Source organism: Urocampus carinirostris, chromosome 6 (genome assembly GCF_059441175.1).
Source record: "Urocampus carinirostris isolate Australia breed hairy pipefish chromosome 6, RoL_Ucar_1.0, whole genome shotgun sequence".
Taxonomy (NCBI): Eukaryota; Metazoa; Chordata; class Actinopteri; order Syngnathiformes; family Syngnathidae; genus Urocampus; species Urocampus carinirostris.
The window spans coordinates 4,408,778-4,421,036 of record NC_142354.1 but is presented as its reverse complement, the minus strand read 5'-3'; the positions used below and the strand labels follow the sequence as shown (position 1 = coordinate 4,421,036).

The following is a 12,259-nucleotide window of genomic DNA, read 5'->3' as shown; positions in this document are numbered from 1 at the left end:
GAGGGTACTCAGACAGCTTTATATGTTTGTCAAAGGCAGAATAATTACCATATGCAGTATAATATAATTGTAACTATGAATTTTCTAATTTCATCTTCTGTATATAAGGTGCACCAGAATATAAGGCGCACTTTCAAATTTTAGCCAATTTGGAGTTTTTAGGTGCACCTTATAGTCCGAAAAATCCGGTAGTTAAAACTATCATATTTATAATTTATACTGCTAGTGCTCAGATTTGAATGTTAACTTTTCTCAATATTTAAAACATATTTGTTGTATGTGCAGAATGTCGCTGTGCGTTAAAGGTTTCTCAGAGCACAGTCTTTTCCTATGAGCACAGCAGCCAGAGGCCGACGAGATCGATACCAATTGCACGAGCAGATATCGGACGGATGGGGTCGATACCGAAAAGGCAGGACAGACAGGATTGATATCAAAACTCGATATCGAAATTAAACAGGACAAACTAGACGGGAACGAAACTGGAGACCGATATTAAACAGGACAAAATAGACGGAAACTATAACGGACAGGAAGCACCAACAGGAAACTGGACCGAGTCAAAACCCACATCTTGGGGGTGCAGAGGTTTGTTGACGGACTGACAAAGGGTGAGTGAGAGCACTGAGCTTAAATAGGAGGGAAGCCAATCTGTCAACGAGCCGCAGCTGGCGCCACACGGGCGGGGCCAATTGGGCGCCATGGCAACAGAGACATTTGGAGTTTTTAACAAAGTTGCTGGTCATTTTGACCTGAAGACATTAGGAGGGTTAAGGGGAACAAGTGCAAAGAAGGAAAAAAGGGCCCATTAACACATATGGTAAAAATGAACCAATTCAGACGAGCTGGAACTCATTTCCGTTCTGAAAGAAAGAAAACTGTGCTTTGCTGTGTTTATACATTGTTCATGTAACTGTTTTGTGTGTCAGCATTTTGTGTTGCATGCGTATGAATTCAAGTTTGTGCATGTGTTTATGCTCAGAGGCAGACGGTGGAGTTAATCCCAATCACCAAAGTGGGCTACAAGTGGAAAGGTGACACCCACGTGTTCTACGTGTTTGGCAACGAGCAGCAAGTCAGCGCCGACTACCCAGCGAAATGCTGCTGCGTTATCCTCTAAACTCATGAGAACCCGCCTATTCTTTAACACTGGCATTAAAAAAAAAGTTGTATTCAGGACAAGGATAAGTGGAAAAAAATCTTCCTATTTTGGGATTTCAAAATGTTAATGCTCAAAATAAGAACATCAATTAAATTAAATTATAATTAAATTATAATTAATTAAATAATAAATAATTAATTAAATTTAAATTTTATATATATATATATATATATATATATATATATATATATATATATATATATACAGTAAACCTCGGATAAGTCGGACTCGCATAAGTCGGATTCTCGGATAAGTCGGACAAATTGCGTGGAACGTTTGTTCTCTAGGCTTTTCTGTAGTATTACACCTCGCATAAGTCGATTTTATAAGTCGGATCCTCGCCTAAGTCGGATGGATTTTTCCGTACAATTGACCCTTTTTAATGGTTTTCGCCTCTGATAAGTCGGATCGGTATCAGGTCGCCTAGGACATCTCCCAAATGCTCTAAATTTCACCCCTCCCAGATTTTCCGGGAAGATTTCTTGATGTGACGTGGCGTTCCGTGATTGGCAGAGGCTATTCATCAAACTCCTCCTCAGTGTTGAATGATAGCACTCTCAATCACAGCACTTGTGGGTTCCAATATGGACGGTACTGATAAGTTGCCGTTGCTGGTTATCGGAAAAAGTAAAAAACCGAGAGCCTTTAAAAACGTAGAAGTTCCGGTGCTGTATGAGGCCAACAAGAAGGCTTGGATGCTGTCGTCGTTGTTTGAAGCTTGGCTGAAAAAGTTGGACAGGAGGATGGCGTTCGAAAAGAGGAAGATCGTTATGGTGGTGGATAATTGTCCGGCGCATCCAACCATTTTGCGACCTCGGATAAGTCGGATCCTCGGATAAGTCGGATGAAAATGACCGGTCCATCTGGATCCGACTTATCCGAGGTTTACTGTATATACACCGGTATATATATATAGGCAGCACGGCGGGGCAGTGGTTAGCGCGTGTGCGGCACAGTTCTGAGGTAGTGGGAACCTCCTGCGTGCGTTCAAATCCAGCTACCGGCCTTACTGTGTGGAGTTTGTATGTTCTCCCCTTGCTTGCGTGGGTTTCCTCCAGGCACTCCGGTTTCCTCCCACATTCTAAAGACATGCATTTCAGGTGAATTGTCCCGGTCCAAATTGTCCCTAGGTGTGACTGAGCGAGTGAGTTGTCTGTCCCCGTGTGCCCTGCGATTGGCTGGCAACCAGTTCAGGGTGTCCCCTGCCCACTGCCTGGAGATGGTTCCAGCCCCCCCGCGACCCTAATAAGGATAAGCGGTGCAGCTGATGAGATGTATGTATATATATATATATATAAATATATATATATATATATAAAATATGTGGGGTCACAAAAAATGTATAGTAAAACAATCAAATCTGGAAAGAAAATACTTACATAATTTGGATGTTTTGCATTACAAAGTCTCAGAGTTTTTTAATACCTCGAAGTGGTTTAAGTTCTTAAAAGAAGGCCAGTTTTTCCAATTAAATTTTTAGTTTTTTGGGGTTTATTAATAAAAACCTTACTAAAAGAACAATTTTTTTTTTTTTTCAAACTCTAAATTAGGACAACTTTTAATGGACAACCTTTCATGGAGTTGAACAATGTCATTTATGTCCTCTAAATGAAAATAACATTTTCTTTACTTCTTTAATTCAGTTATAACACCGAGAAATATATAGTACAGTACTTTGTTTTTAGATTTTACCACTGTCATAAGTGTAATAATAAAAAAGAAATTCTAGTGAAGAACAAGTAACTTCCTAAAAAGTATGCATTATTATTTCATTTTTTTATGAAATCAATTCAAAACATGTATATATCTTAAAAGTATAAAATTCTAATACTGTATATGTTTGACAGTCTCCCATTTTGCAAACTTTAACAACAATTTATCTTTATAGAAACTAATACGTTTATAGTTTGGTAAACACTCAAAATAAGGAGAAAAGCCATCAATAAATTTTGAACTTGCAAGGAGAATAGGAGAGGATTGTACAAAAACATCTTTCAATGTCAAATTCCAATCTGTTTTAGATTTCCTTCACTGTCCCTTTTCTTTTTATTAAATCGCCTAGGTTACAAAAAGTAAAGGGTGTGGATATCAAACAACAGCAACGTTATTGGCCAATAGTGACAATGATGTAAACGGTGCATAATATTTAAAACAACAAACATGCAATCTCTTTTGCAGGCGTCCAATAATGAATACAGAAACAAGCAGAACGAATATAATCGGATTGTAAAGGGGAGAAATAACATGCTAAATTTAGTGTATAATATAAAAAGTCTAAATCTTTGATTTTTTTAAATTGGGAAGTCTAAAAGAAAGGTTTTATGAACTAAATAGTTTGTATGCGCCACTAGTCCAAACAAGACATTATTGGGTAGTATTACATTCAGGGAATATTCCAACTAGGATCACAATTTGGATTTTTGATTAATCTGAATGAATTGTTGTGTTTAGACCAGGGGTCCGGAACCTATGACTCGTGAGACAGATATGGCTCTTTTCATGATTACCGTACATCTGGCTCGGAGAAAAAATGAGGACATCGTTATTTTCCCGAGTCCAAATTTGAGCTGTTTATCTACAATCATAAACCATGCGATGCCATTTCAACACTGATATTGTGAAGGGTTCGGTCCAGTATGTGTAGGTCACAATCTTAATTATAATTTACAACATACCATGTTTTGGGTCTACATCGCGAAGGAAACTTTTATATAAAAGCTCGTCAAACAATATTTGTTCAGTGTTAAGACACTTTATGATGAAAACCCACAGTACAAACTGTAAACGCCCAAACCCATGAATGCCAGCAAAGCACCCAGAGCAATTTGATTGGATGAGAGGTAGAGATGGGTGGAGCTATGAACACATGGTGCCACAGTTGCTTCTCTCTAAATATGTCAGTATTCTTGTTTGCCTCAACACTTTTGAGTTACTGCGGGAGAGAAACAAGTGGTAAAATTATGTTGATATAGAACAGAGGCTCGAGCATTTATATTTAATAAATTCTATCAAATTATCAAAAGTCACACAGTGAAATTAAATGCACTGAAGAATTAGCTTCTGTCTAGATCAGGGGTGTCAAACAGGCGGCCCGCGGGCCGGATCAGACCCACTAAGGGATTGAATCTGGCCCGCGAGACAACGCTCAGAGAAGCGCAAGAGAAAAACAGGCTGCAGGTTGAAATATATCCACTTGATGTTGCCAAAGCCAGGTGCCTCTCACAAATGCTGTACTTGTATTTCTCTCACTCTCTATCTCGCTCATTTTCTCTTTCTTTGTTCCTCTTTGTCTCTTTCTCTCTGTGTCTTTTTACATTCTTCTGCTCTCTCTTCCTTTTTTCCTTTTCTCTCTTTCTTGCTTTCCCCTTCTCTCTCACAAATGCTGTACTTGTATTTCTCTCTCTCTTTCACTCTTTTTCTCTTTCTGTGTTCCTCTTTGTCTATTTCTCTGTGTCTTTTAACCTTATTTTGCTCTCTCTTCCCTTTTTCCTCTTCTCTCTTTCTCCCTCTCTTGCTTTCCCCTCCTCCCTTCCCTCTTTCTATTTCAATTTGGATTTTGTTCTTTCTCTCCCTCTCTCTCACTATTTCTCTTTTTATCTGATTTGTTTCTCCGGCTCTCTATTTTCTCTCTCTCTCTTTGTCCCACCCCCTCTACATTCGTCTCATTCTCTCTTATTTCGTTCTCTTTTTTTTCTTTCTCTGTAATCTACCAGTCCGGTCCCCGAGAAAATGTTTGTTCTATCGTGTGCCCCCCCCGGGTTAAAATGAGTTTGACACCCCTGGTCTAGAGCCTGGGTTTGAAAGTTTTGTCTTAAACTATATGGTGTGTGTCTCTCTCTCAAAGAAATGGCTCTTTGGGTCAAAAAGGTTTCTGACCCCTGGAAAGATCAAAACACAATGTTTTAGGTTTGTGGAACTTCTATAACTACTTGTGTTGCCTTGTACTCTCATTTTTGACATGCTTACCTCATACCTGGCTCATTGGATTGAATTGAATGCGAGATTTTGCTGACATTTTCCTCTTTGTAGTAAAATCCCAGAGAAAATACCGTGAAACAGCAAAGGCCTGCACAAAATGATAGTGTATTTTATTGTCAGTTACTACAGGAAACTTTGGTGCTCCTAGCTGGCCTCCTCAAGTGCCACTAAACTGTGATTTTGCCAAACAGTTGGTAAATTGATAACATAACAAATACTGAATGTACCATAACGATATGCTTTACATCGATCAAATATATAGTTATGCTGCAATATGGCTATCCATTGTGTGTCCTGTGGAATATTTACCATTGCATGTGAGCACCAGTGGTGATTTTTAAAAATTTGTCCAAGCCGCTACTTACTAACCTGATGGATCATTTCATGAATAGTGTAACTCAATGATGACGTGTGAAGTCAGTTTTTTTGTTATCACATCTGTGTTCTTAGAAAAATAAAGTAATCTCACTGGTCTCTGATATTATGTTTTTTCACATAGGCATTAGTGAGAAATAACCACCAAGTTCAATAGCAAAGGTTTAAATCTCATCTATTTGAAAACTTTTTCTATTTGCTTGTCACGTCAAGTCATTTATTTTTATAGTCCTGTATCAGTGTTTGAAATAACGTCTACCCGGACGCCCGGGACGTGCATCTCTTGCGTCGGGCGTACAACTTACACAACGATGTCTGCCTGGGTGGCCGACAACTTTTTCAAGGGGGATTTTTTTTTCAAATTAAACGTCTACTTTATTCTGATTTCCAAATCTTCGTTCGGTTTGGAAATTTCGGTTCGTTTAGCAATTTTCATACTCGGCAGCCGATCAGAAAACTGCATGGAATATGCTCTATGCACGAGAGACGATGACGTATTTCCGGAAAAATCTCAAGATGGTTGAAAGTTTCCGGTCAGCGCTGGTCTCAATGTTATGCTAGAAACAAACCGGACCAAGCCGAATACGGATTTTTTTTATTTCCAATTATTTCAACTCTTCTTATGCCCACCGAAGGTCAGAATGACTTGTAAACGCACAAATGTTTGTTTTCAAAAACGGGGAGACAGTTCGGCCAGCCACCACTGCTGTGTACCTCAATGTAAAGCATCGGTTACTTGTAATTCGGTCCTAAATTTCCCCATAACTCCAAATTACGAAAATGGCGGGTCATCAATAATTGAAGAGACTACTTCATTGTTAAAAGTAGCTCTCGAGTGTGTAGCTGACATTTTCAAAACTCAGACCTGAGGCGTGTTCAGGAGAGTGATCAGACATGTAGTCTCTTGTTAATCGCTTGCCGCGCACTGCTGAACGGTTGTAATCGCTCACTGTGATTGCCTTACTGATCCAAAATGGCCGACGACATTTAATGAAGACACAAATTTTGTGTGCGAGATGTCAATGTGTATCAGTGTTGAGTGTATCCTTATGAATCAGTGTTTATTATGAGTGAAAATAGACTAAAAGGGGTCATACCTGTCTTGCATTGTTAACAAACATTACCAGGCAATGTAAGACGATATATTACATCGCCAACAGCACTCGTCAGGGTGAGATCCTCCATCTTCTGCACTGTCGACGCCATGTTGGAAATCAAAGTAAGCGGTCTTTCTCCCGTGATTACCCGGGCACGCGAGCGCTCAATAATCACTGGCCGTTCAGAAGCTAGCGATAGCTCGCGATAGCAATCACTCACTCTCCTGAACACGCCTCTGATAGCTAATGCCCACAGATGTGTAGATATTTGACTCCTGATAACTTACCTGCAATGTGCTTTAGTGTTGAATTTAGTGTTATGTTTTTGCTTTCTTTAAATTACACACATGGCTCTCGTTGCAGCTTGTTGACTTTTTCTTTAATAAAAGTATTGCATTGAAATTTGTTCCATGTCAACTTATTTGCACATTGAAAGTTATGTTGACATATTTGTGTACAAGAAAAACAAATCAACTTTTTGTTTCATACAATGCAACACAGCATTGTCTCTGTGAATGCGCTGCTCAGGAATGCCTTCATTAGCAAAGATAACAAAGTCACACCATTCAAGTCCTGTAATCAGCAATTGCGCCTGGACTTGCCAATAATAGCAACGGCTTTCTTTCAACTTATGCACACCATAATCAATTTTATGGCACTTGCAATCTGTGTAACTTTATATAATTGGGCATTTAATTTCAACAAGCCCAAATGATGATCAATCGATAGGGTCATGTACCAGCCCATCAGGTGATGCACCCAACCACTAGCCCACACTTGGTTAAGTTCACATTTTTTAAAACTGCATAATCCTTTAAGGCACTTGATTTTATTTGCAGACCTCTCTTCATGTGTTCAATTTGTCGTGTTCCTCGGATGAGTCTTTCTGCCAGGTTTTTTGCTTTGATTGGAGCAACATGACTGACCTCCATGAAATGTGACGCAGTTACTCTTGCTTTTTCAAGTTTGGTCTGTGGTGCTGCGCTGGACGCTCGACAATTCTCCGGACATCATTTACCGTGATCTTCGGCAACTCCAACAAACAGCGTGTATAAGTTAACTCCCCCATGACGTAATTTCACGCTTTGTTCGTGCTGTTTACGAGAGACCGGAAATGACTAACCATCCTTACTCGAACTCGGAAGTAAGTCGTGCATATAGCCCATTTGCATACTTGACATTCGATCAGAAGACTGCATCGAATAACATAGTGCTTCAGGACTACTGAGTGTTATAAGGTCGTGCATTTGCATATAATTTTCAAAAGTAGACGCACAGAGAACACAAGAAAAATGGAGAAGTCAAAACCTCAGCCCCAGAAGAAAGATTCAAAAGAAGCAAAATTTATGACGCTACAAAACGTAAACGTACATTAAAAGCATCGTGGAAAGAGGAGTTCACGTACCTTGTAGCAGACGACGCAAAGCAAACATTGCATGAATGAAGATGAGTAGATACAGGTACATACTGATGGCAGATGGAAAACAGCGATGTCATACACATGCAATGAATGTTATAAGTAGAGTTATAATAAACTTTATTTTGTCACGAGTTTCAGACACTGCCTACATATATATATATATATATATATATATATATATATATATATATATATATATATATTATATTATATTATATTATAATCATCATGGCCAAGAGGTTGACCAGCTACCTCACAAGTAATAGTTATTGACCTGCTGCCACAAGGCTGGTGTCCCAGGATTTTCAGGATGAGTGGAGCACTCGGCCATCTTTTGGCAGCAAATACAAAGGGCAAGGAGAGAGATGAGCGACCTCCATGTTGTGTGGTTGGATCTTGTCAACGCGTACGTGTCTGTCCCACACCAGCTGATTAGCTTCGCCTTGGACTTCTCCACACGCCAGATTGCATTAGAGGCATGGTGGCCAAGTACTTTGCCGACTTGCAGGTGTGCAGTGCTCACCAAGACTTCACAAAAGTATGGCAGCAGCTTGAAATGAGCATAGCAAAGGGATGTTCGAGGTCTCCCATACTGTTCATCGCGGCCTTCGGAATCATCTTCATCGGGGCTAGGAAGATAGTTGGCGGAGTAAAACTGCCCTCTGGCCAAAGACTACCACTGTTGCTTCATGGATGATGTCACACCATTCTCCAGACAGCAGCATTCACATCAAGACTGCTGAAGAGGATTGATGAGCTTGTAGGCTGGGCAAGAATGAAGATCAAGGCATCCAAGTCCCGAAGCCTGTCCCTAAGGAAAGGTGTCAGGGCCGACCATAACATCTTCACTGCAGGGGGAGAGAAGATCCCGCTACTATCAAAACAACCCATCCGTAGCCAGGGGTGCTCCTACACAGAAGACCTCTTAGACAAGCAGGCGGCAGAGGCTGTGAAGAAGCAGCTTGCGGATGGCCTAGCTAGGATCCATCAGAGCCAGCTCCCAGGTAAATACAAAGTATGGTGTTAGAAGCGCATACTATACCATCAGTTGATGAAGGTGAGTGAGGTCCCTTCCTCACTGCAAAGCAAGCTGGGCAGGCTGGCAAACTCTTTTATTAGGAAGTGGCTGGGGCTGCCAAGATGCCTCTCTGACGTGGGCCTATTCGGTTGGAACACACTCCAACAGCTGCTGCATCCCATCAGCTTTGGATACAAGAATGAGAAGGCCCAGATAGTTAGGGATTTGAGAGAGTCCTCCGACCATCTGGTTAGATCAGCGGGCACAAAAGTTTAAACAGGAAGAAGGTGGAAGGCAGAAGAAGAGGTTGACCGGGCAATGGGCAGGTTAAAGCATTGCGAAGTGGTCGGCAGGGTCCAAGTAGGGGGAGCAGGTCTCGGTTGGAGTGACGCCCCCCTCTTCTGGTCAAAGGCTTCCAGGCAGGGGAGGAAAGCGATGGTTGTGACGGAAGTGATAAGGTCTGAGCAGGAAGGCCATACCATCAAAGCAGTTTCCCAGAGCAGACAGGGCATATAGACTACATGGGAAGGGGTCATGGACAGGCCTCTGTCTTGACCTGACCTGTGGAAGATCCCTCTAGCCAGGCTCAGCTTTCTGATCTGGGCAACCTACAAAACACTACCCTGCCCTCAAAATGTACATCTTTGGTTTGGCACTGATGCAATGTGCCCCCTCTGTAGTACCATCAACGCTAGCTTTCAGCATATCCTCACAGGTTGCAAGACGGCACTGTACCAAGGCCGCTACTAATGGCGGCATGATATTGTCCTAAAGAAGCTGCCAGAGATAGTTGAAGGTTGCAAACAGGAAACAAACAGTTGGCCAGCTCCTCCATCAAATCACATCATCCAGTTTGCAAGGCCTGGCGATAACGTTCGCAAAAATACCAATGCCCCTCGCCTGTCACACTCTGGAAGGCTCTTCTTGCCCGCCAGCAAATGGAGAATGAAAGTCCACCTCAAAAGACAGTTGCAGTTCCCCAGGGAGATTGTTGAAACATCATTGCAGCCAGACATTGTGCTATGGTCTGTAGCCAGCAAAGCGGTCTTCCTGTTTGAGCTCACTGTCCCTTGGGAGGAGGGAATAGAGGCAGCATATGAGAGGAAACGGGCGAAGTACGAAGACCTGGCAGCCGAGTGCAGGGAGGCGGGCTGGAAAACCACATGATCCCAGGGGAGGTGGGGTTCAGGGGTTTTGTGGGCTCGTCAATCTCCCGCCTGCTCAGAGACCTTGGATGCACAGGAGCTGGCAACCGGAGAGCAACAAAAGAGCTGTCAGTAGAGGCGGAAAAGGACAGCTTCCTTCTGTGGCCGCGGAGGAATGATAGGAGCTGGGGGCCTTCAAGCAACACCTAGGGCTTCAGTGGGGTTGGCAGGGAAACTTCCCAGCCATCTCTCTGCCACCAGGAGATGTCCTGGGGTTAAAGGAACGAAACATCAATGACAGTTGCAGTGTTCTCGTGTGCCCGCGTCCCTGTGTCCTAGATGCATAATTTTTGCTGGGGACGCATAGTGTCAAATCAACGTGCGTCCCCGGGACGCAACTTTTTTGACACAAAATTGTCATTATTAACCGATTACTTTTTTTCCAAACAAAGATTTACCTAACTCCAAACTTTTCATCAAGCAGATCCGCCATTGTTGTTTTGGTCTCGCGGTTCGAGTTTTTGTCTGCACGCCGATCTCGGGTAACGAGATCTCGTTGCTTCGCGGTGGTTGTCATCGAGGGAAGGTGAAAATCAACACAAAATTGGTAATTTCTTCGGTCTCAGTAATAAGTCGAAACATAATGCAAAAAGTGATAACAACGGTAATAATTCCGGCACGAAAAAGCGGCGGAGAAATTCTTCGGAAGATCGCGGAGGCTAAGAAAACACGTGTGTTGAAGCGAACGACTCGATGAAAGAAAACAAACATAAGAACACTCCTAGCAAGAAAAGGACTTTTCTGCCAAAATGGAATAAATTATATTCCTGGTTACGCTATGAGGAGGATGATAATGGATTGGACCTTGTAAAGGCATTACAACTGTGGCGGGACAGCAAACCACGAAGAATATATGAACTGAAAAATGTGAAGTGATAGCTTGCTTTGTATTACTAATTAACTGTGATGATTAAAACGGAATGAAAATATAGATTAATGTAATAATTTCAGCAATATTATTTTGTATTATGTACAATACTGTTGTGAACTGAAAAATCTTGAAGCGATAACTGATTTGCATTATCAATAAACTGTGATGATTAAAACTGAAATAATATAAAGATTTATAGTATATACTTGTCGCCGATTTACAATTTCAACCTCGATGACACTAAATTTTGGGGACCCATAGATCTCTGTTGGGACCAGTGTTCCCTCTAAGCTGCGCGCGTGGGCAATTGCGCACTGCCCGCATATTCTCAGCGCACAAGAAAATCTAGCCAGTGCACAAAAATGAGGGCTCAAAATTACTTATTAAGAAGTGACTTAAGTCAAAGTTACAGTGCATGAAGGTAAAAATACACGGGTTCCCCTGACGTTGTGTCCTAAATCCGGTATTTTGAAGTCGAACGAAAGTAAAGTTAGTAGAGTATATCGAGAACCGGCTTCTTCGGCTCGGCTCACTAAAAGGAACCGGTTCTTTCGGGTCCTAAACGGCTCTTCAGGTTGTTTTTGCTTCTTTAATCCTAACATGACCAAATCTCATCTCATCTCATCAGCTGCACCGCTTATCCTCAGTAGGGTCGCTGGAGCCCATCCCAGCAATCATCGGGCAGTGGGCAGGGGACACCCTGAACTGGTTGCCAGCCAATCGCAGGGCACAGAGGGACAGACAACTCGCTCACTCATTCACACCTAGGGACAATTTGGACCGGCCAATTCACCTGAAATGCATGTTTTTGGAATGTGGGAGGAAACCCACGCAAGCACGGGGAGAACATACAAACTCCGCACAGGAAGTCTGGAGCTGGATTTGAACCCACGGAGGAGGTTCCCATGACATGAACTGTGCCGCACATGCGCTAACCGCTGCGACACCGTGCTGCCCTACATGACCAAATATTAAGTAAAATTATGCACAGAACGACTTAAAGGAAGGGGGTAATAGAACAAAAAAGAAAAAAATACCAAAATGAAAAAGTAGTGAAAAGCTGAGAAAAAAAGACACAAAAGGAAGAGAAAAAAGAAGGAAAAATTTAGAAAAAAGCCAGAAAAAAATGTAGG

At 41.9% G+C, this 12,259-nt stretch overlaps 1 protein-coding gene and 1 pseudogene across 1 annotated transcript in view; both read left to right on the top strand.

The window, feature by feature from the left end:
* Positions 1–1,350, top strand: part of LOC148363591 (protein SSUH2 homolog) — a 31,178-nt gene extending 29,828 nt beyond the window's left edge. Inside the window, exon 12 of the mRNA XM_088337078.1 lies at positions 983–1,350. Coding sequence (XP_088193204.1) covers positions 983–1,120 — 138 coding nt within the window. The 3' untranslated portion in view covers positions 1,121–1,350. The remainder of the gene's footprint in view (positions 1–982) is intronic.
* A 7,160-nt stretch (positions 1,351–8,510) lies between these two features.
* LOC148363590 (uncharacterized) lies at positions 8,511–9,800 on the top strand (annotated as a pseudogene).
* Positions 9,801–12,259: the final 2,459 nt, after the last annotated feature.